This window comes from Ambystoma mexicanum, chromosome 6q, assembly GCF_040938575.1.
Source record: "Ambystoma mexicanum isolate Mex_15411 chromosome 6q, UKY_AmexF1_1, whole genome shotgun sequence".
Lineage (NCBI taxonomy): Eukaryota > Metazoa > Chordata > Amphibia > Caudata > Ambystomatidae > Ambystoma > Ambystoma mexicanum.
Window position 1 is genome coordinate 970,327,117 of NC_090937.1, and position 25,236 is coordinate 970,352,352.

The 25,236-nt window shown below is 44.1% G+C and overlaps 1 protein-coding gene across 1 annotated transcript in view; it reads left to right on the plus strand.

Annotated features, from left to right (window-relative positions):
• The window catches only part of WWC2 (WW and C2 domain containing 2), a 2,565,136-nt gene that overhangs the window by 2,019,473 nt on the left and 520,427 nt on the right, over window positions 1-25,236 (plus strand). The window contains exon 16 of the mRNA XM_069631472.1: window positions 2,097-2,261. Within this exon, the coding sequence (XP_069487573.1) occupies window positions 2,097-2,261 (165 nt within the window). The remainder of the gene's footprint in view (window positions 1-2,096; window positions 2,262-25,236) is intronic.

Genomic DNA, 25,236 nt, shown 5'->3' on the forward strand with positions numbered 1-25,236 from the left:
GAACATTTGGTGTTGATGAGAAACCTTAGTTGTGGGGTACAGATATTGCATTTCTTGTAGATGCCCTTAAAACAGAGGTCACTTCGTTAATTAGTAGCATAGGCCTGGACTGTGTAGAATTAATGTAACCACTAATCCAGGGTTTATGATTAAACCTTCTGTTTGTAGGTACAAAGTTACATCTCCAGCATCATTATGTGTGTGCGAACCACATGTTTTGGAAGATCTTTTCTTGCCCACAAGCACTTTTGGACTGACCGGATCGGGTACAACTAAGGGCATTGAGTTTTTGTCAGGTAAAGAGTTCACAATAGTTCCTTCTAATGAACACAAACAGTTTCTTCAGGACTTGTGGGATATATTAGACTGTTTTAGGTTTTTAGAATTTTTGTGTCTGGATGTTAGAGATTGCTGAGATGAACTAAAGAGTTTTCAAGTCTGATCCAGGGCTAACAATGATTACACAATTGTCAATGTTTTAGGTAATTTGTGTGTCCTCGGATGTTGTAAAAGCACTCAAATTAGACTTCGAAGATCAACGTGATTAGAAGTGGAACCAATTATGAGAGATCTAACTGTTGGCATATCAAGATCCATTGAACAAGCAGATGGTTGTACTTAAATTAATTCCAGAAATGCATCATGCTTATCCAATTTACATTTGATAGCATTCAACAACGTTGTGTGAGTTTTCACTTCGTCGCTGATATTGTCATATAAAGTACCTGACAATCGAGATAAGAACTAGGTCAAGGGATTGTATTGAGGGGAGGCCCCAGTTTTACTACATCCTGAAGATCTTCCATGGCTTTATGTTGGGATGATAAACCAGATTATTGAGTCGAAGGAAAAGTAGCATCAGGATGTGATAGTAGATGCTCCGAAAAAATAGATATTGTGAGATCAATCCCAGTGATCCATGGAGGGTTGAACACTGTACACACTTCAGAGAGTCAGGTAAATCGAGCTGATGCATCTGATTAATTAAAAGTAATAAAGATGCAAATGGGAAATCAGCACGAGAGTCCAAAATGGATTCAGTCTTATTTGCCTAAGACCTTGAGGACAGTGCAGGCTAATTAGAGCTGCAACCAGCAGCAATCTGGCTGGGTAGTTTGTGCAGTTTGTACATATAAATAGAGGGGTCTAGAATTATTTAGATTAAAATCAATCAATCCCAAATAAATAAATCATAAAATAATTATGTCAAAATCAGGCTTGTGCACTTCATTCAGCACATTCTATAAACTCTGCTCCTTCTCTATAAACTCTGCTCCTTCTCTCGCAACAACTAGAACAGTAAGGCTAGGAAAGGGAATGTATCCAGCGTAAGAAGCCATCAGCTTGCTGCCCCAACTGCACTTGGATTGTGCACTTCACACACTATACATTTTCTTATTGGTGAAACCACTGCACACCATAAGCTGCATTCAAATAATATATATGAAACCCTAGTCCAAACATCTCATTTCGTTCTCCACTTGTTTTGTGCCATGATAAGATTATTCAACCAGGTAAAAAGATGGGGAGAAATACATTTCAAGAAGCGTTTTCTTATTTGTGTTTAAGTGTGAGGAAGGCAAGCAAAAATAGGTTACCTAAAATGAGGCACACAAGTCAGACCGCTCATGAGTGAACATTTGGGTAGCAGTAGGGCGATGCAGCGGTTGAAGTTGTGATTGAGGTGGAATAAGGGGTGTAATGTTTCATTCTCCAAAGCTGCTGCTCGTTTGAGGTTTCATACTGAGGGAGGAAAGGGGTTAATTGGAGGTGCAACAACATGGGCTTATCAAAGTGGACACTAGATGCTGGTACATTTGATGGTGATTATGAAGGATTGAGAACATTGTAAAGGTAAATAAAAAGAAATATGGGGATAAGGGCAACTTGACAGAGGGAACACATTCAGCTTTTTCTGACTCTATAAGATGCATTTATTTTGTTTAGTAAAAATAAAGAGACTTTATGCTTTCTACATACTATGCAAACGTGAATATTGGTTATGGTCTGAATGTTGCATCTGTAATAATATTATTGAAGAAGTGGCGAGTGAACATTGTATTCTTAATTTCTGTTTTGGTTTGAATTCCTTCTAGGCTGGAACACAAATCGGCTTGGCAGATGCCTCATTTTGCAATGATGTTCACACTGTCTGGTATAACTTGCTCCCATGCAAACAACCCCCTGCACACGCAAGCAATGAAGAGTCTGAGGCTTCCATACTTGCACTTGACAAACAGCTGTCAGGATGCTTCGACTTGGTAAGAAAGATTGTTCTCTTGAATTAGTTTGTTGCTTCAATTATACTCTTCTAGGTGGTAGATTGCCATGACTATTACCAATCACGTCCTCACATGTATGCAGAGAATAGGTTCTAAATGCTAAAAGGCCTTAAAATCATCAGAAACACTGCAGAATTGGAAACATAATTCTAATTAAATTATGTCCAGAACAGATTGTTGAATCACATATTGGTCCCAGTTATATAGACAGTTATTTTTCTAATTTTAATTAAACCTTAATTAAATTATGACAGTCGTCAACTCTTGTTCCGAGTATTTTTTTTTATTAGTAATAACAAATAGTTTGTAATACGTTATGTCTATAATGTATTCCTGAATTCGTTGGCAAATTAATTACTAGCAGGGCATTTTACCTCTGAGCAAATCATTCTAATCTCTTGTCCCTTCGTTGGGCGTCTTTTGGACAACTGATCAAAGCCAACACCTTATCTTGGCCATTTATAAGTAGGTTTTTTTTACCATAATGTAGGGTCGGATCTACAACAGAAGTGAAGTTGAATGAGTAATAATAGTAGTTCACTATTAAGCATAGGTTAAACACAAGAACATGGTAGTGTTGGCAAGAAGGGTTAAAGCTTCCACTAAGCCACTCCTAAATGCTAATATTTCTTTTATTCATGTGAAAAAATGAGGCTGCAGTTGATGAGGAGCTTTTACCTGCTCTTAATAGTAACTACACGTTTTTCAGTAGGATTCTGAATAACGGCCACGCCACTCGGTATCGAATCATTTATTGTGTACAAGCACACCATAAATAATAATAATTTGTTTTTGTATAATTTGTTTTTTTAGGTAGCGATTTAATCTAAAGCGCTTTACATAGGACATATATATTACTATTAATACCCAATCAAAAACAGATCACAGCAACGATCGTTTAACCTGCTGACATGTCAGATATGACTCAGTTCTTCTGGCATAGGTTTCTCTGTATATTTTCTTTGTGTTTGTTAAGAGTGTATTTTCAGTGAAGAACATAGCCGACATGCGTTTTCTACATCCTGCACTTTCTCAAGTCTGTAGAGTAAATCAGTTAGCATTTTATGAAAAAGCATGTGATGTTTTCGATAATAATAAAGTAATAAAACGTATCTGAAGGAGCTGGATAGAAAAAGTGGGCAAAAAACAAGAGTAAACAATATTGTTACCCTCTCTCTTCCACCAAAGCCAGATTTTATGTTTTCTGGACCAAAATAGTACCCCTAGCGCCTTTTTGCTTGCGGTGCCCTATGCAGCAATGCAAAATTGCCACATGGGAGCACTTCCCCTCTATTTGTTTATTAGACTTTTGAAACATTCTGTCACCACATGTGGTCTCGTGGCGCTGACCCAAAGGAATTCACTGAGTTTCAGTTACTCTGCAAATGTTGTGCTAAGCAGGCAGGGTTTCAGTTTGTGGGCAAAGATCTTGAGAGTGAATACATTTAAATAGTCCCATTACGTGTACAACGTTGTGACGTAAATATAGAATTAAAAACGCATTAATCAGCACCAGAATAGTCTTAAAGTAATAGTTCCGAAAATTATTCATCAGCTGTCGGGAGTCGGAAGCAAGAATCAGACAAAAAGGTGGTATGTTTTTGGGTAAAGACTTTTATTAAATCATAAAAGGGTTGGAAAAGGCCTCTCTGTCCCAATGGCTAGAAGGGTTTTCCCTACGTCAAAAGAAACTAGGGAAATTGTCAGGCAGTCAGAAACTATAGAGATAGTCACGATTGTGTCCACAAACCTTACTTCGAATGGATTGTGTCCTCCCATGTTCTCCTTATCTTTGATATATTCATTTACAGCTTGCTGGCCTCAGACACATTTTTTTTCAGTAGAGGGCGTTGCACGTCGATGTCCCTCGAGTCGATTTCCCTCGGAGGCCTCCATATCGGCGTCAACGTCATCATAGGTATAAATAGTCACGCACAGCGTCCGTTGCTCAGTTCTGTTTTTCCGCGCTTCGTAAACCTCGGAGACGTAACGCTCGGTTCCTCAGTGAAACAAAAACTTCTAAATTTTGTGAAGAAAAAACATTGAATCTTCAATCCACGATGGTATCTTCGTCAGCTCCATCGACATCCCGATTGTGGTAAAAAGATGTCTTTGACTGATCCCCACAGGCAGTGCTCCAGATAAGATTTTGAGGTGGGAGTATTTTACTCTCCATTTTTAAACTTTGAGAGTAAATGTGATTTTAAGAGAGTAAAAATGACTTTTCTCCTTTGCAAGAGAGTAAAATGTATGCGACATGCAGCCGATGTGTGAAAAAACTGTATGGAAATCATTACTATGCGGCAGCTTTCTGCATTGTGACAGAATGCACCTTTCATTGTTTCTGGCCATTTGATCTCTCCTGTATATATTTAAATGTTAAAATCACAAAATCCTAGCCAATTATATAGTAAAGCATACATGAATTTGTATTGTGTGTTTTGAGATTCGATTGTCTTTTGATGTGTAATGAAAGTCCTAATTTCCTGGAGCTCTTACTACCTAATGGTAAGCCAATGTTATGATACAACAGTGCAGAGAGGCAAGGACTCCATGCTAAATTCTATATCTAATCTAGTGGTCAAATGGTTATTTATGTAGCTCTTTTGGCAAAGCGAGGTACATAGAACATATTTATCACACTTACCACCAAACCAAAGTCGGTACTCCTTTATCAACCTCGAAAGGATGAAAGGTGGAGTTGGACTTGCCGGGATTCGAACCCGCAACCCACAGATCACGCAGAGATTGCAGCAACGAGTGCTCAACCAGCTGAGCTATCTTATTTGCAGAGGTTGGTTAACTGAGTATCGACTGAGATATAATGATCACAGTACCTAGATGAATGACGAACCATTTATGAAGCGCTACATAAAGTTAAATACCTATTTGGATTATCACAGTGACAGGTTTTGCTGAGTTTCTATTTCAATTACCAATGTAACTTTCATTTGTTTGTTTTGGAACAGCACTTGCACTTTCTTGAGAGTCAGTTTTTGGATGTTTTATTTGTAGACTTGAGGATTTGAGAGGCTAGAACACCTGTAATCAGTGTAATGACAATTACTCACCTTTGAGCAAAGACTCTGCTGCCACTGACCATTTATAGTAATTTACCCCATTGAGTGCAAAGTTGAATGGATGTAAACTAGACTGTGAATAGTCATCATTGTACACACTGTTTTTATAATTAGACTGTAAATTAAATTAGAAGTGTAAAAATGATCTGCCTCTGCATGATTATGCACACAGCACCGTAACTCTGAAAAATACAATTGTGCAATATTGGTTTGCTTTCATTGGAAAACAAGCATAACTTGTTAGAAAAAAAGAAATTCTCAATTGCAATTTAGTTTTCCATCTTATTAATTATACAATCCTAAAATTCTAGGAAAACATGCATAGTGCTTCTGAAGCTGAATGGAAAGAAACAATTCCTTTTATCAGTGTGCTGTTTATTTTTTTGAAAGGCTTCAGAGAAATACATTCTGTTTCAGAGGTGACTTGCAATTACATCCATCTAGATAAAAATCACAAGAAGCCTTCTGGTTTCTGTCAAGTAACCTGACCTTTGCACTGCCCTCTGCTCTAAACCTGTGTGTAAATGTACTCTGGAAAATAAAAAGCTGGCGTATTTATAAGATTTTGATGCGTAAAAAGGCCTGGTACTCGCCTTATCTGGAGCCCTGCCCACAGGATCTGCCTATGGTGTCTGGACCCAGAGCACCCATGTTCACAGTGTGAAGAATGTCATCCTCTGATGGCGAAAGCCTTGAGGGAGCATAGGGGGAAGCTGGAGAAAGGTAAGACTGCAAAATCTGTTACCCCTTCAGAATTTACTTCACCTCTGATGAGTCGAGACCGTCATCTGCTCGTCGAAAAAGAAAGCATTCCCGTTCGAGGTCTAAGAGTGGATCACACCACTCATCCACTTCGAGACACAATAAGAAGAGGTGCCCAAGATTACCCTCATCCTCATCCTTGTCTTCCAGTTCTCCAGAAAAAGTTGCTTGTCCCACTTAGTAGAGCTCAGTGGGAGGAATATCGTTTAAAAATGTTAAGGGTCTTCGAGAACGCGGCCTTGCCCCTCCTCGGAGATACCTAGAGGCGATACCCTGGGTAAAAAACCTGATAAACATGAAAGCCATGAGTCGTCAACCTCAGTAAAACATACTCCTCGAGAGCGCCATGAACCCTCGAGTAGAGAAACAGCTGCTTTAACGTATAAGACGTCGATCTTACCTTCAAAGTCCAAAACTGCGTCATCGATGCCATGGACGACTTCATCGAAGGATAAATTATTAACACCTCATGCCTCTTCGATGTTGTTTGCACCCGAGGCATCTGAGTCTCCTTCGAGAACGTCGAGGCCGGTGTCGACTCGATCGGCAACATCGAAGAACATCCCAAATCCCTCGACAACATCAAGGCCAATCTCGAGTACATCGACACCTTTCACAATTACGCCGAGACCTATGACGTCTACCTCGACGATTTTTATACTTTCTCGACCAGTGATGACTAATATAGCCCACTCATCACTCGAGATGGGTTTTACACCTCTTCCACGCTCTGATTATTTCAGGGCTTTATCTTCCATATATGAAGAAGGGGAAGACTCTGATTCAGAAAGGCCCTTTTGTCTACAACCTGCAAGACCTTTTCTACCAGAAGAGGTCAGGCTAAAGGATCTGTAAAATTACTTACAGGAGGCCAGTGGTATTGATAAATCTCCAGAGGTAGACTTTAGTAAACCAGAGTCTGGTGACCATGCAGAGGGAAATTATAGGTTACTTATGAACAGGGTAATGGAGTACATGGGTTGGACGAGACCCACACCCACTTTTACCAAGATGACCTACCGGATATTTTAGATAAGGGACATCAAGAAGACCCTATAGTTTCCTTCCATGCAGCTTTACAGAAAAAAGGTATCTAGTAAATCCATCGATGGACTTTCCATTGAATTCATTTACATTGAGGGATTTGCATCAAAAAAATATGCATCAAATGCATGTTTTTAAAGGGCAAAGGGTTAATTTTTGTTGGGTTTAAAGGGTAAAAAACAGGGGGATGGGGACCCCCCATTAATAAAATAAAATAAAATGCATTCGAAGCACATTTTTTCGATGCAAAAAATTTGATGGAAAGACCATAAACCCAGAAAAAGGTAACCACAAATTGGGAGACTCCAGAAGTAATTCCTGCAGTCAGTAAAAAACTTTCTGCAAAATGTAGGACATCAGCTACAGACCCTCCTTATTTATCTAACCACCTGACTCCAGAGAGTCTAGTAGTCCAAGCTGCAACTTCATCAGGCAGTCAATCAGCATACCCCACAATACCGCAGGAACGTTACAAGAAATTTGCTGCCATGGCCAAGAAGGTCTTCTCGGCATGCAGCACGGCTCTTAAGTCTGCTAACGCCACTTGCACGTTGGCGAGATTCAGTCACACCCGTTGGGAGATTGCTTCAATGGTGGCTGACCACCTCCCTGAAGGGGAGGAGAGAGATGGTTTCTTGAGCATTATCAAGGACGGGAGAGATTCGATGTGTGAGTCCCTCCAAACTGGTCTCGACTCTTTTGACAGCATCAGCAGAGCCATGGAGGCTAATACCACAATCTGCAGATGTGCGTGGTTGCGGAAATCTGGCTTTGCTCCTGATGTGCAATCCAGACTTCTGAATATGCCCTTTGACGGCACCTATCTATTTGGTAAAAATGCTGATGACAGTTTGGAGAAGTTGTAAATGTCCAAAGTGGCGGCCAAATCCCTTGGAGCTGCAATTCGACCCACTCCAAACCGCCCCACCGGTACGCCCTGGAGGGTTAGGTCCTTTCGCTTTTACCCCGGTTTTGGAAAACGCAGAGGAAGGCCAGTTCAAATGGGCCCGATACGATTCATCCGTGGTGGACGGGGCAAAGGTACCAAGTCCGCATCCGCAGGTGCTGCCTTGCCTTCAGCATCTGCATCAACCGCTCCAAAACCCATCTGAGGTCTGTTACGCTCACCTGGTATCCATGGGGGCGCCACACGAAACTGGATGGAGGTCTAAGCGCTATCCCTGACCCCTCTCTGCTTGGTTATGTGCCAAACGTTGGGTTGCGCCTATAACAGGAGAATGGAGGGTTAAGATACTGGTTCTGTGATGGGTGGACTCCCACCCCCCTCTGGTCCAAATCCCCTCCCTTGGGGTTATTGCTCACCTTAGGTTTTTGTGCATTGAACTTTCTGTCCTGTGCAGGGGCCAAACATTGGTGCGGGCGTTCCGTGGACCTAGTTGCTTCACTGGTCCGTGTGCCCTTATGTCGGGTCCAGACCGGCTGTGACTCTGACTCTGCTTGCTGTCTTCCAGCTGAGTTATAATGTCTTTCCCGTCTTTATTCTGTCTCTTTGTTTCCCTCCATTTTCTCTGTCTTCTCGGCGTCTTGCTCCACTACGCTGTTCCCTAAAAATGTCTCTTTTTGTTTTCACAGGGATGGTTGCGATCTCGGAGTTGCCGCGCCGATAGCGAAGACCACGGTGAGCTATTGATGCACGGAGCGCTGCACTGTTTATTGATGTTAATTGCTAACCTATGTTCTCTTCTCTTTGTACAGGTTGCGGTGATGTTCGGGAGTGATGAGCGATCGAAGCGCTGCTTGCCCAGGTAAGTGCTTTGTTAATGCTGACCTTTTTCCTTCTCCCTTGCAGGTTGCAGTGAAACCATGAGATGGGCGAGGTATGAGAAGCGCAGGCCGCTGCCAGGACTCGCTGCTTGCCCAGGTTAGAATTACTATTAATGCTGTCCTTGGTTCTTTACCTTTGCAGGTTGCAGCAAACTCCAGAGATGGGCGAGGTAAGTGAAGCGCAGGATGGATTCAAGACCGGCTACTTCACAGTTAAGTGCTCTTGCTCGCTAATACTGTTCTTGTTCTTCCAGGTTATTAATGGAAACTGGATCTAGGGCTTCAGGATCGGGACACCAGAGAAGCAGATGAGCAGGAGCTGGACACGGTGAACGCTATGGTGCAGAATAATGCAAAGCGTGTTCTGCTGTTTGGGTGTGGTTTAAATAGTCCAAGTAAAGTAGTTCCAGGCCAAGTAGTTCCAGGCCCAGCCACACCCAAAACACTAGACCGCATGGCTTGGTTCTAAAGAACTGAGCTGTGTAATAGGCCTCCATGTTGGATTAAGGTCCAAAGCTGGTATTGCTTTATTCCTGACAATGAGCCTGGCACCAAAGGCGCCAGGACTGACTCCATGGATGTTTCTGATGGAGTTTTAAGGCCCTTGGGGCCAGTGTGAAGGGCTTTTTCCCCACTGCTGCCAGGGGGCTGTTATACCTGAGGGGGTCAGGGGCATGGATCGTGACAGGTCTTACTACACAAGACACCAGTAGGAGGCAGGTTAACTCAACATCTGACAGAATGGCAGGCTATTACTTCAAATGCTTGGGCATTGGAAATAGTTGCCCAAGGTTACTGCCTGCCTTTCCTACACACTTTTCAGAGTCAACCACCTGGGAACAACTCTTTATGCAGGAGATTTTGCACCTGCTAATGAAAGGTGCTATAAAACCGGTACCTGTAGCGGAGAGGAACCAGGGTTGGTACTCCCCATATTTCCTAATCCTAAAAAAGGATAGAGGAATGCGACCCATCTTGGACTTACGAGAATTGAACAAATTCCTAAGGAAAGACAAGTTCAAGATGGTAACCCTTTCTCAATCTCAAATCCTTCAGTCCCTCCAACTTCAGGATTGGTTGGTATCTCTGGACCTTCAGGATGCTTACTTTCATGCGCCAATCCATCTCAAGCACAGAAAGTACCTGTGGTTCGCCATTGATAAGCTCTCGCTATCAATTTTGGGTTCTGCGATTTGGGCTGACTTCCGCCCCAAGGGTTTTCACCAAGCTAATGGCGGTTGTGACAGCAAGTCTCAGGAGGGGAGGGATTCATAGCTACCCCTACCTGGATGACTGGGTGATCAAAGCAGTGTCTCCGGAACAAGCTTGAGATCATCTGGATTATGTTTGCCACTCCCTCTACAAGCTAGGCTTCTCTCTCAACTTCAAGAAGTCCCATATGATACCATCACAGAAACTCTGGTTTATTGGAGCAGTCCTGAACACATCCCTGGGAAAAGCCTCAAGAGGGCTCAAGATCTCCGACCTCGGAATGGACCGGTAATTACTCCATTCACCAGGCCGGAGTTTGGACGAGTTCGGAGGCAGCCATGCCGCAAATAGCGGCGTGGTTACCTTCGAACTCGGAATGAGGACCATAGTCTCAGTAATCTAAATTATATTGGTCCATTTTCCCGAAATAAACCAGTTCAGATAACTATTTCGCAGTTGATTAAAACCTGTATAGCAGCCGATGATAATGCAGCATTTGTGCCCGAAGTGAGTCTTTCCCCCAAAAAGTCTGACATAATATTTTCTTCTCTGCACAAAGTTCCTAAATAGATTTAAACAATGTGTCCATGAGCCTTCACAGTCCATAAGTAGATGTTTTAATGTTTGCTTGGCAGGGTTTATGCAGATAGAACACAGTTTTTTTGCTTTGACCCCTTGATTTCATTTCTCTAGAATTGCCCCGCAGTGGATTAAGTTTAATCTCATTCTGAGGAAGTTCATGCGAGACTTTCTATCAGGGGATTTCAATAAATAACCTGATAAACACCCTAATTTCTTCTCCCCCTCAAAAAGGCACTTTGGACTGGGTCCGGTCTAACAAGTTTCTATTGTTCCAATCCAGTCCAACAGTTCCAATTTTTTTTATATGGAGTGGATTTTGGATCAAGGTTTCTACTTCAAGAACAATTTTTCCAAAGCTTTCATTACTTTTTCCCCAAGTAAGTTCAAGACTGATGATTTATCCTGTGATTGTAGTACCCTGAGATCTCCATATAGGGAAGTTTTTTTACCCATGATTATCTCTCGAAACAGGGAAATCAGTTCCCAGTCTGCCATACACTTCAATGACTTTAAGCCCAGTTTGAATCTCAGGCTTTTTATAGATGTACAGTTTGGGAGTCCCAGTGCTCTTCTCCAAAGTCGGCCCTCGAAAATTTCCCAATTATCTACCCAGAGACCCGGTTTAGCTTCCAGTCCATAGAGTATCACTGGTACGACTTTTGCTAAGTAGTATTTTACCAATGGGAGAATGGAAAATGTACAAAATTTATGGTTCGATTTGACCATTTGGGAACCGGCTTGAATTACCTTATACATAACCTCAGAGTATGTCTTATATTGGGCTGGATAAGCATGTATATTGTAACCCAAATATGTTATCACTTCCACAACTCTGATGCATTTGCCCCCCAGCTTCCAGTTCTTAAATTTGGTTTTTGTCAATGGGTGTTTGAAGATTAGAATGTTTGATTTGGCAGGGTTGATTGTTAGTATGTTTATCTCAACATACTCACTGAGTCTTGTTAACAGACGTTGCAAACCAATTGATGTTCTATCGAGAAGCACTATGTAATCTGCGTAGGCCAGCCAACAGATCTTTCTCCCATTTAAGGTCGGACTGGCCAACGCAGATGATTCTAGAAACATTCCCATATCTGCCAAGAACAGATTAAAGAAAAGGGGTGCTCCTAGGCACACTTGTCTAACTCCCCTGTTTACATCAATAAGTTTTGACAGATGACCCATTTCATCTAGGCAAACTCTTAAGTTTGTGGCTCTATGCAGTTCCACCAAGATTGATAATAATGTTTCTAGCATTCCCTACTTTCGCAGTTTATGACAAAGTAGTGCTCGTTCAACCTGATGAAATGCACTCGATAAATCGATCCATGCTCCATACAATGGGGGCAGGTTTTTATTCCCTGTTTGTTCATTCAAGATGTTTAGAATTAGGCCATTAACCGATGTCGAGTGTCCCTTCTGAAATCCTGTTTGAAATCGTGATAGGATCTCAAAATCTTCTACCCATTTCGAGACATGGTTTAGTAGAAGTCTCATAAATATTTTGCTTTCGATGTCGAGCAGTGCTATTGGCCTATAATTTGCAGCTGCACGACGATCACCTTTTTTGAAAAAGGGTATTACCAGTGCTGTCTTCCAGGAAATTGGAAATGCCCGTTTTTTAAGGATTTCCCTGAAAAGACATGATAGTATTTTCGACCATAGTTTCGGTTCTCCTTTAAGTGTCTGATAGGTCAGGCCATTTAGTTCTGAGGCCTTAGATGTTGAGGAATTTGTTATCATTTCATAGATGTCTTTCTCTTTAATATTAAGTTGCCAGGGCATATCTGGTGTGGTCAAAAAGAGGCAGGTACTCTGACTCTTGTAAGTCTCTGTAAAGTAATCAACCCAATTTTTTTCAGAGAGCAAATTACAGAGGGAGTTACCTATTCCCCCTGAAATTGACTTAATGCGTCCCAAATATGTTTGCTGTTATTTTCTCTTAGTATTTTAAGGACATATTCCCCATCTGTTTGCATCCAGATTTCCCTTTGTGAGATTGACCATGATTTATAATTGTTTTTTTCTTTTTTATTTCTATTTTCAATTGTTCTACCGGATACCCCACTTTCTTGATTTCCCGCAATGCTTTTCTATACTCTCTTTTTCTCCTTTGTGTTATTTCATCAAAGGCATGAAGATGTTTTTGCTTATCTCTCCCTGCTGAGTCTTCAGGTTCTAGTGTTGCCCAAATAAATGTATTAAACCTATTCGGATCGCATTCTGGTTTCCAGATAGACTCGGGCATCTCTTTTGACCGCCTATTAAGCTTGGATCCCCCATTCTTGTATTTCCTGGCTCTAATTTTTCAATTTTTTCCTTCTAGATTCTGAGTTTTTCTTTCTGTTCTTATTCCTGGAATATTTTGGAATGTTAACTCGAGTCTAGTATGATCACTACCCCCAACCCGTTTTAAAGTAAGGACGTAGGGTAGGGCATGTAGGTTTTTAGAGACAAAAATGAAGTCTAAAGCAGAAGATGGTTTCACTCTCTGCCATGTTGTATATATTCCTTGCTCACTCTCTTGTGAGCAATTAACCATTCTAAGGTCCCAACATTCCATAAATTCCTACCACAATCTACCCCTACTTATTATCCCAGCGTTCAACTGTTTTCTCTCACTTTTTTGTGAGTCCAGACAATTTGTATTAAAGTCTCCTGTCAGGACGATGTTACTGGAGACTGAGTCCATCTTCACTGCTTCCAGTAGTTGGCCCAAGCTTTCAAGGAAAATGTCCAGTTTTGAACTGGCGGGTTCCAGTAGATGTTTATCAAAACCCAAGTTGAGGGTTTCCCTTGTAGGTTTACGTTTGCTCTGTATGCATGAAAACCCAAGGTATTTTTCCCTATTTCTACTATGTTTTAAAATATCTGATTTTTCAGTGCTATGAGCAAGCCCCCCGATGGTCGCCCTAATGATTTTTGTGATGCTGGTAGGCAGAAGACTGTATATCCTTCGATATTCAATGGGTTCACCAACCAGGTTTCTTGTAGTAAAACATCACCCAAATTAAAAAGATGAACCCTCATCCCTTTTGCTCTTATAGCGAGTTCCAAGATATTCTACAGATGGTGACCTGATTTCAAAATGCCCAGCATCTGCTGACCTTCAACTTTTTGAGGTTGCTCGGCCTCATGGCATCCTGCATTTTTCTAGTGCCAGAGGATTGCCTGTGAATGAGGTCTCTCCAGTAGGCTCTAACACATGGGACCTTCAGTGGTGGGCCTGTCGGGAGAACATCTTGAAAGGAGAACCGTTTTGGCAACCATGGCCAGAGATTACAGTAGTGGCGGAAGTCTCACTCACAGGGTGAGAACCCATGCCAACTATTTGACCATTAGCTGTCGTTGGTCTCCATCGGAGTACAAACTACACATCAACCTATTAGAGCTGAGAGCAATCAGGCTAGCACTGAAAGCTTTCCTGCCATCAGTACAGGGAAAAAACTTAATGATAATGACGGACAACACAGTGGCCATGCACTACCTCAACAAAAGAGGAGGCGTAGGCTCACTTCCACTGTCCAGAGTGGCAATGCAGCTCTGGTTCTGGGCAATTTGAGAAAGAATTTCTCTATCAGCAGTTCACCTAGACGGAGAGAAGGACACAGCAGCGGATGCTCTGAGCAGGCAGACCACAGTCTCCCACGAGTGGGAACTAGCTCAAGAAGTCCTTCAAGAAATCTTCACCTTTTGGGCAACCCTCAGGTGGATCTGTTTGCAACGAGTCTCAACAGGAAACGCGAACGATACTGCTGCAGGGAATTTCCCCCGAGAGGAGCTCTAGGAGACATGTTTGTGGTGGACTGGGAGTTTCCGCTTCTATTCGTGTTTCCTGCAGTCCCCGTCATTACTCATGTAATAAGGAGGCTGAGAAGATTCCGTAAAACCATGATCCTAATTGCCCCAGACGGAGTCAGGAGGACATGGTACCAAAATCTTCTAGACCTGTCCATCTGTCCTCCAGTTCGTCTTCCACAAAGAGAGGATCTTCTCTAATGAGAGGAGGGTCAGGTTCTCCATCCGGATGTCAGAACTCTCAACCTTCATGCATGGTTTCTGAAAGGCTGAGATACAAAAAGTGGGACCTCCCGGATCACGTAATGGAGGTGTTGCTTTTGGCCAGAAGGCCAACAACCAAATCACTATACCTCTGCCGTTGGAACAAATTCTGCAGCTGGTGTAGAGATAATATTGACCCTTTTTCATGCAACACACCGATAGTATTATCTTTCCTACTACACTTAGCAAATTCAGGGCTATCTCGCCGTGCTATCAATTTTCAAACACACAGCTGAGGAACCCTCATATTTGAAGATGCCTTTAGTGACTGTCTTCTCTCCAACTCCTTTTCAAGTTCCCCTGTGGGACTTAAATCTAGTTCTAAAGTTTCTAATGGGCACTCCCTTTGAACCCCTCCATTCCTGCCCTTTAAGATTTCTCACTCTCAAAACAGTTCTCCTGGTGGCTATAACGTCTGCCAAAAGAGTGAGTGAACGACAAGCTTTATCTTGCAAACCTCAACATACTATCTTCCACAAGGATAAAGTCGCTCTTCAAATGAAGCCTAATTTCTTCCCAAAGGTTCTGTCAGAATTTCATATTACGTAGAAAATAACATTACCTTCATTCTACCCTCCCCCTCATCTGGGGAAAGAGGAGGAAAGATTGCACAGACTTGATCCAAAGCGTGCTTTCAGTTTCTAAATCAGCCGACTTGCAAGACTTAGGCAAGAAGACCAATTGTTTGTGGGGTATGCAGGACATAAACTAGGCCTAGCCATCACCAAACAAACCATCTCAAGATGGATAATTTTAACTATCCTAGAATGCTATAAATTGGCAGGAAAAGACCCCACTCAACACCTGAGGACTCATTCAACCAGGGGTATCACAGCTTTGTCTGCTCTCCAGAGGGGAGTTCCAATAAAATACATCTGCACAGCCGCCACATGGTCGTCTGCACATAGCATTACCAGATTCTATAGTCTAGACTCCTCCACTAGCCAAGAAACTAAATTTGGAAAAGCTGTATTGCACTCTGTGCACACTTAAACAATACTGCATTTACTCCCACCTCCTGTACACATTACTGCTTTGGGAGTCTATCAAAGATAAGGAATACGTGGGAGGACACAATCCATTCGAAGAACAAGTTACTTACCAACTGTAACGTTCTTTAGACTGGATGTTCCTCCCACATATTCCTGATTGCCCCTCCCATCCTTCCCCGCAGTAAAACTTCCCTTGTAGTTGCAGCCTCAAGGGTACTAACCATCTCATGCTGGACAAACAGTGCACTTCAAAACAGAACTGAGCAACGGACGCTGCACGAGACTATACCTATGATGAGGTTGACGCCGATATGGAGGCCTCCGAGGGACATAGACTCGAGGGACATCGATGCGCAGCGCCCTATACTGAAAATAAATGTCTGAGGCCAGCCAGCTGGAAATGAATATATCAAAGATAAAGAATACGTTGGAGGAACATCCAGTCGAAAGAACGTTACAGTTGGTAAGTAACTTGTTCTTCTGCCCCTTCAACTAATACTCGAAGATAAATGTGCAAGGAAGTCCTTTCTCCAAGTTTAAAGTTCTCATAGTAGTTTTGCCAAAAAGAAAAGTTCTCAGCTTCGCTGGTGTTTAAGTAATAAAGTAATGTTCCAAAATACAGTTCTATGGCTAGGGTGGTGCCTCTTTCCCATGACTTCTTATTCCCCTTTAACACGGTTTAGTATGTGAAGGATTGTCTCTTGTATACCCTCTTGGCATCCTGCCACCTTAAGGTCTTATAAAAGTGGGGGTCCTTTTTATCATTCTTTGAGTCACAGCATTCCTGCTTTTAAGTTTCTTGTATGGGCAGACCCCAGACTTCTAGGGAAATGGTTGTCTTGATTCTTCCTCTTGTGAAATTATGAAATTCTTACATCATGTTTTCGTTATCTCTTTTATTAGAAAGTCAATACTTTTTGGATTTGCTTTCTCATATGGGTACAGGTTTTAGACTTGCACAATGTTGTTTTGCCTTGGTTTACTTCCTTGCCAATTAGGCAGTTGTCTCTGTGTTATTTCAGTGTCCCAGACCCTCTCTGTTAGCTGCAGGTCCTCAACTCGCACAATGGCATTATCCCTCCTTGGTTCACTGTGCTGCCAAGTAGACAACTCTCCCGAGCTTTCCTCAGGGTCTCAGACCCTCGTGTTGAGGTGCGATTCCTCAACTCGCACAGTGGCGTGGTCTCCCCTTGGTGCACTCTCCTGCCAAGTAGACAACTCTCTCGGGATTCCTTCAGGTTTCCAGACCCTCTCTTTGCGATTCGCTTGCTCTGCCCTGTGCCTCCCGGCACCTTGTGCAGATCCCGAGGAACACGCGTTCCTGTTGCTTCTCTTTAGGCTGGTACAGGTGTTCTCCGGGCTTCTGCTGCTTCGCTGAAGGCTCTGGCCGCTGTCAGGACTACATTGTGGTTGGCAGCAGTTCATTCAGCATCTGCTCCTTCCACGGCCGGGTGTCCTTTCCCCAGAATCGTTCATCCTTGAAATGGGAGCCTGGAGGTCTCTCACTGCAGTAACGTGAGAAGTCCTGGTGTCCGGGACCTCGCTCACATTTTCCCCTCTGTGCTCGGCTTCCCAATGCTAGCCCTCATCTCGCTCTCCGTCTCCCAGCTTGTGGCTACAGCTGAGCATGAACACCTTTGAAACTCCTGTGAAGGATAATTATACTGCTTCTGGTCAATCACCTGTCTCTGGAGTCTAGATCGCACATTTGGTTGCTCAGGCATCATTCTTGTACTCGCAGTCCTCCTCATCCTAGTACTTGCCTTAAAGCTATAGGTCGGATATCTCTAAGTCTTTGGATTTTCAAAATTGTCTACTAAGACAGATGGTGTACATTGGCAATGATCAATCTAATATAGGTGAAAAAACAGAATCCCTAACAAACCGGATTCAATTGCAGGAACCCATTGATTCCACTGTCTAAGGACAGATTTAGTACATTATTTTCAAAAAAGGAATCTACCACATACATCATCCATTCCTCATCAGTGATCTTTGGTTCTAATAAACATACTGTTACGCTCGCCTGGTCTCTGCGGAGGTGTTGGGGCATGGTTGCAGCCCTCTCGGGGGGGTGGTTGCTCGGGTCTGACTCCGCCCTCTGCGCTTATATGGGGACTGGTGGTAATAGATGATGCTGCTCGGGAATGCTCCTGCGTGGAGAATAGGGGGCATGAGTATCCCAGCTTGTGCGTCTGGTCCCCTTCCAGACCCCTTCTCCCAAACCGTGGTAACCGTGGGATGCGCTGTCCCTGGAAAGCTCACCTGTTGATTAGTTTTGGCAAGCACTCCATCTTGCTGCTTCTGGTAGGTGCGCTTGTAGGATCTGGACCGAGTTCCTTCACTGGTCCTTTGCACGTGGCAGTCCAGTCCTGCTGCGACTAAGCCACTATACTTCAGTAAGTGTTCCTGTTTGCCTTTGTCTTTCCTTGGCTGTTTTTGTTGTATTGTAAAGTTTGTTGTCTTGTATTGCTGTCCGTTCCGCTTTTGATGTTTGCTCTTTTGCTTTCCTCCCTTGCATGTGATGTTACCAGCCCGGCAGAAGCTGCGGAGCTCGATGTGGAAGCCGGAAGGAATGAGGAACGAAGCTGTAGCGGTACAGTAGCTGGTAAGTTGTTAACTAGGGGGCGCACAGGGTTCAAATGCGGCGCGGCCCTAGGACGGATGTTCTAACCTTGTCTTTCTTCTTCTTCACAGGGTCCAAGTTCGTGGATGCGCAGCGGGGTGCTGCAGCATCGGGATCAAGATCACTGGATATCAGGAGATGAGTCTGCAGATGAAGCAATGAAGCACTGGTTTCCTGGAGGTGAGTATGCAGGAGAACACCTGGTTTCAAAGGTATGTAAACTGATCCAAGCGGCAGTGAGCGTCACGTTGCACGTGAGTGCACAGTAACGCGAAGCACCGGCCTTAAGGATGGAGCAGCTTATATAGCTGAGCTTCTGCAGCCACGCCCACCAGGTTCAGCCTGCCTGCCACACCTGATGAGTCAGCACATGAAGACCAGCCCTAGGGAGCCACACACAATGAGTCAGCAAATGAGGATGTTCTCTGGAATAAAGGCTTTCAGCTCCTGGAAAGTTCTTGTAAAATAAAAGCACTCCTGCACTGAAATAAAGTAAAAGCACTCCTGCACTGAAATAAAGTGTTCCTGCTCACATCTCTATATGAGCCTGGCACAGTCCAGCCAGGGCCCCTGTGTTTATGGGTCCCAAAGGGATATAAGTGAGTCAAGTGACCCGTTGTTACGCTCACCTGGCTCCCACAGGGGGGTCGATCTGAACTGGACAGCTGCGGTCTCCACCAATGTGACGCGTAGTGCCGAGATGACGGATTGGACTGGCCCACCTAGCTTCGTTTGCTTGGCCCGTAGGAATATTCTTCTGCAAATGGAGAAAGGGAATTAACCACCCGTGGAGTTGAGCGTAAACCCCACACCCCCGCTGTTCTCCACACTGATCACCTTTGATGTCCCCTCTTATAGTCTCACCTGATGGTTTGGAAAGATGAGCTCTCCATCCTGCATTGAGCACAGGGGCGCATGGATAACCAGTTGCTTCACTGGTTCGAAGGTATTGGTGAGTTCCAGAACATGAGATTTCTGGCAAGACACCGTAAGTATGTAGTTCGTAAGAGTTCCAATGTCTGACTTTCACTCTTGTCCGATTCCTTGCAGGTTGCAGCTTGACCCTAGCGAAGAGTTCCTCGTGGCAACCGGTAATATTCAGGTAAGGATTTGTATTATCCAACACAGTTTGATAAAATAATGTCAGTATGTAACCTGTTGCTTTCTCCCTTATTCAGTCGCTGAGAGAAAGTATGAAGTCTCGGGGAATAATGCCTCCGGCGGTAAAATTAGGTAAGTCTATTGTGGCGAGGAGGTTTCCCCTTGTTTGTCCCTTTGTTTCACCTTGCTGTCCTTTTGTTTCCCTTAGGGGACGGGGTACGGCGAGGATGCGGTGGAGGCTGTGCCGACCCGTGAAGAGGAATAGTACCCCCGGTGGTAAAATCAGGTAAGTCTATGGGGGGTAACTAATTTTGCCTCTGTTTATTCCCTTGGCTCACCTTGCTGTTCTTGTGTTCCCCTTAGGACCCGGAGTGCGGCGGGAACATGCAGATGGATGCGGTGGATAATGAAGATGTTGCGAAGGGCGGTGAGCTCAGCGCGGCGCTGCAGCAGGCGAGGCGACGCGCATAAAATACCTTCTTTCTTCCAGCTCGAAGGCGCCGTGGATCGGGAATTCAGGTAAGGATCAAAGGTATTGCTCTTATTCTAACCTTGTCTCCTTCTTTCTCCCTTTTTCTAGGAGCTCCAGACTCTAGGAGCAGAAGACTGGATGCTGACTGCAGGCACGGTGAGTGTTACGCTGCTGGATGAAGAATGACGCGAAGCGTGTGCTGCTCTTCGGGCGTGGTTTAAATAGCCTCCAAAGTAGTCCCAGGTAAGTATTCCTCCCCGACCCCACCCGAGTAGAAAATAGTCCCATGGTAAATGAGTCCCTTTCAAGCCTCTTTTGGCCTTGAGTTCTTGCAGCATGGTCTGCATCAGGTGAGTTTGCAGCATGGTCTGCATCAGGTAAGTTTTAATCTATGAGCCTGGCGCCTATGGCGCCAGGACTGACTCTCCATATGAGCCTGGCGCCATAGACGCCAGGATTGCACACAAATGGCCCCTAGCAGGGGTTTTTGGGCTTGCTTGGAATAACTTGATGCCTGCTTCCGGGGCTGCTGGACTTGAGCTGGATCCCCGGGGGTCGGCATCATGACACCCGTTGCCCCATCACTAGATGGTGTGTATTTTGTGTTCTGGGGCCTGTGGCCATGACACATGCACATTTCCTGAAATGTTTATGTATCAAAAAGGTTACAATATTTTTATTGAGTTACTCCTTGAGTATAAAATCTTTTCATAGAAAATGTTTTCCGTTTAATACAAGAAGCATATTTTCCTTTTTTACCCTTTTCAGTTGGATCAAAAAAGTGAACACATATTACCATCAATGTGCAATTGAATGCTACCTTTTACCATTGAAATTCATTCACACAACAATACATCTATTGTACATTAACAAACAACATTTGTTGTGTATTACAATAAGACCCAACATGTTTCTGTCGAGAAGACCAAATTACGTCCGACATTCATCAGGGGAATATTTTCTTAAGTCCAGTGTCCCACAACTTTATTCCAAAAAGGGTAATTTGTCCTTGAACCACTGTTAAAAAAATCAAATAAAATACCTTAGGTCACCTCATTAATACCACACAATTTAAATTCATTACATCAATTTTACATTTAGTTGTAGCTAATCAAACAACTATTTCATCACCCTTCGATGTAATAGCATATAACTTGTTGAACACAGTGTCCTTTACCTGCTTCTATTGCCGGTAAAATAAAGTCCCACTCAATCTGGAGCACATATTTATTCAATCCTTATCACTTTGGACTGTACAGCTTCTTAAGACTCCCAACCATGGGTCCGGGAATGAATTAACCTGCATCCAAAAGATACAAATACCCATACACTATATAGAGTTTGCTATTATCTTTTTGCCACATACTTTTTTAGTTCACATCGACATGCACTAGTATAAAACACCTGATTGCCCACATACCTGCTTGGTACTGGGGTTCCTTTAATGCCACCAACTTCATACAGCAGCACAAAAGTCTCTTGTAGGCCCACTTATCTAAAATGACAAGCACAACAGGCAAACACAATTAGCGGCGGTATATGTGTCAGTGTCCTGTAACTCCTCAGGAATCTTCTCTAACCTGGGGAGTCTGTCTCTTCAATACCTTGTCGGTGGGCCAGGTAGTCCTTCTCCTTCTTCTATGCCAGCGACCTGACATGAGGAGAAGCCGTGGTGGATCCTGAACTGGACCGCATCGGGTGCAGGCTATACAGGGGGAAAAAGCCACTGGGGAGAAAAAAAACCTGGGTAATCTGGATGTTGATGGCCAAGGTGGAACAGGCTGTGCGTGGCTGGCCGAGGTAGAACAGGCTGTGTGTGGCTGCCAAGGTAGGATGCAGGCTGTAAGAACACGACAGTCCGCATGGTAAGTGTTAGGCAGAATCCTGTGCAGTGCCCTTAGGGACCACTACACACAATTAAGACTACAGGTGGCAATAAAAGTTTTACCTTTGGTACAAGCCTGTACTACTATGTCACATGGTAGCAGTGGCGAAGCAGCCAGACTTATCTCAAGAGTACATGAGCAGTAGCAGAGATTACACAAAGGGACCACAATTAATGTGACTCAAGCAAACACTGACTCAAGGTTTCAGGTAGAAAAATATAAGTACATTTATTTTTAAACCATCAGTTATAAACACAACACTTCTATTAAACTTTAAATAAAACCACACGTTAAATATACTACAACTAACCAATTCACTTTGTACAGTATGTCTCAAGGTAAGTACCCTGTGTTTGAATGAACCGGTGTTATGAACAAAACACAATACCACGGATATGGTTGCGATCACTTTTTGACAGTTCGGTCTACTAAATAAACGCGTATCCGTGACATGAAATGCTACCGGGACAGAAACACACTTAGCACCTGAGATACCCAGAGGGAGTTGGAGGCAAAAATCACAGGCAATATTTAGGTTAGGCAGACAGATTCGAGAAACACTCAGAAACAGGATTTCAAAAATCAAAGGGCCGGAGCCGGGTTTAAGTGACACCGGAGACCTGTTGTCGAAGATCACACCGTTCGACAGTTCACAATTCAGCGGTAGCCAAGAGTACTTTGATATTGTCAATGTTCGGAAGCAAAAGTTATAAGAAGGAGGGAAGAAAAGGGATTCACCCAGTTTCCTCAAGCAGAACACAGTACCTTATTCCAATGGTGCAGCTCGTGCCCTGGCAGTTGTTCCTGTTGGTTTCCCACAGACCCACGATTCCTGGAGCTTCGTTGTGAAGGAGGACGTCTGAAGTGGGTCTGCACCACACAGGGATGAAGCCGGCAGCAGCGACAACGAATAAAACTAATAAAAGGTGTGCTCCTTAAAAACAGGAGAGGCTCGGCAGGTGGCTATCCGGACCACTACAGCAGTGTGCAGTGATTCTGACCACGAAGGAGACCTCTGGCTGAAGAGGATGAGCTGGTTATCCCCACCAGGCTCAAGGGAAGAAGACTCGGGACTGGATCTCCTCTTAGTCGTTGAAGGGTAGATAGCTCAGGACTGAAGCAGGGCTTCACCGGGACGTGGTAGTTGCATCAGCCATCGTTCTCTCCGCTTCTCTTCGGTTCCTTGTAGTTCCAGTTGCGACTCTGACTTCTAGCCCAAGAGACCTGCCTTTTATGCGCAAAACCCCCATTGACACAGCCTGGCTGTCAATCACGCAGCAGGGGGGTTGTCCAGCCGGGACAACCACCTCAGCCAATCATGGCAAAGTGCGACTTGGGTTTCCTAGGATACCCTGTGCAGGGGGTGACTACACCCCTTCCCCCCATACAGTCTACCTAGACACCCAGGTGCCAAGAGGAGGGCTTCTCTGCAGAAGCCCGCCAAAAGACAGTGAACAAAGAAGGCAAACCTAGTTTGCCGCGCAAAGTAAAACACCAGAAGGAAAGAAATGGCGAATAAACCCGACCGGAGCCAAAAGAAAGACGATTTGGTCAAGCGGGTTTATGCTTAAGGCTGCTAAAATAGCCAAAAGCATTACCACGTTTATCTAATATAATCAAGGTAGAAAGGTTAGGGTAGATACCACTGCCACCAGCCAAGTCTAAATGTTAAAAGAGCGAAACAATGCTCAGGGGAGTACAGACAGAAAAGGGGGACAGATTAGCCCTTTCCAGTACTCCATGTAAAATGGGGTGTACTGGGTCTGTATAAAAGTGACTAGCTAAAGTAAATGGCAACTTTACCTTTCTCTGGGGGACAGTAGTCAGTCCCAGCGAAATGGAGTCAGGGGGCAGTCTTAAAGACAACCCTGGGTTACTACACTGAAGGTGCTGTAACCCACACAAGAACAGGGGCGCCTGGAGTGGTGTGCTCCAGTGCCCAAGATCACATAATGAGTAAAAACACATAGGCCAAAACACATGTAAGAGTGGAAAAAGGATGTACACTCTTACCAGGTGGAAAAATAAACTCCAGAAATCCAGCAAAGCTGCTGGGGCACTCACTAGGTGAGGGAAATTAGCCCTAGAAGGAGACTTCTCCCTAACAGTAAGTAGACAAGGTGCATAGGCAGAAACAGTACCGTAAAATGTAGGCACCAACAGAAGTACAATATCACGAACCACGTAAGAGAAAGGTGACAAGGGAAAGAAACAAAATCAAAGAAAAAACTAGCAGAGGGATGACCCCGCAGGAAGGTAACCCGGCAGCGAGGACGTTGAAGAGCCGATGCGGAAAGAAATGGGGAAATAGAGGAGGAGAGAGAGAGCGGGAGTGAAAAGGCAAGCGAGGCGGGGATAGAGGAGAGGAAGCAGAGAGAGCGAGAGAGAGAGGAAAGGCAGAGCTTCGGTGTGAAGCTGAAAGGGAAATAACAAGCGTAAAACCGCAAAGTGAGGAAAGCTGGTTGGACGGTTGCAACGCTCCGACTGCGGGGAGTCCTGAGAGGAAGTACACTCAGCGGCGGCGGAAATGGAGAAAAACTAGAACATTGCAATCGTTCGTAGCAAAACGTAATGGAACAATTCAGTGGCGGCGTAGCCGTATCCGCGGCAACCACCGCCACCCGAATTGAGACATGACAGTATGCCCCCTCTTAATACCTGCTCCACTGGGCTTCCCAGGATGGGTCCGGTGAAAATGAGCCAAAAGTCTGGGGGCCTTCACGAAATGTGCAGGTTCCCAGGAATCCTCCGACCTGGGATAACCCTTTCAGGATATGAGGTATTGAAGACGCTCTCTGTAAAACCGATAGTCTCGGATCTCTGAGACCTTGTATTTGTCCTGTGTGGTTCCCTGCAGCAAACCCCGGTGGGAAACTGGTTTGTGGCCTGTGTCAGGTCGGTATTACTTAAGAAGGGAGGAGTGAAAGACTGGGTGTATGAATGAGATTAGGTGTCAGCTTGATTTTATAAGCTACCCGATTAATCCTCTCCAAAACAGGGAATGGACCCAGAAATTGGGGGGACAACTTAGAGGGGCGAACCCACCTGGGTAAAAATTTTGTGGAGAACCACACCTTAGTTCCCTTTGCCCATTCTGGGGCCTTACGCCGATGTCGGTCAGCCTGTTTCTTATAGTTCTTGTGACTCTTCTCCAGACTGGATCTTGCTGTTTTATGTGCCTCAGTGATCTCGACCAAGATGGATTCTACTGCTGGTGAATTGCTAGGAGGTGAAGGAATGGGTGAAATGGCTCTGGGATGGACCCCATAGTTACAATAGAAAGGAGTAAGCCCAGTAGCAGAGTGTTTGGAGTTGTTATAAGCGAACTCAGCAGTGGGAAGAAGCTGAAC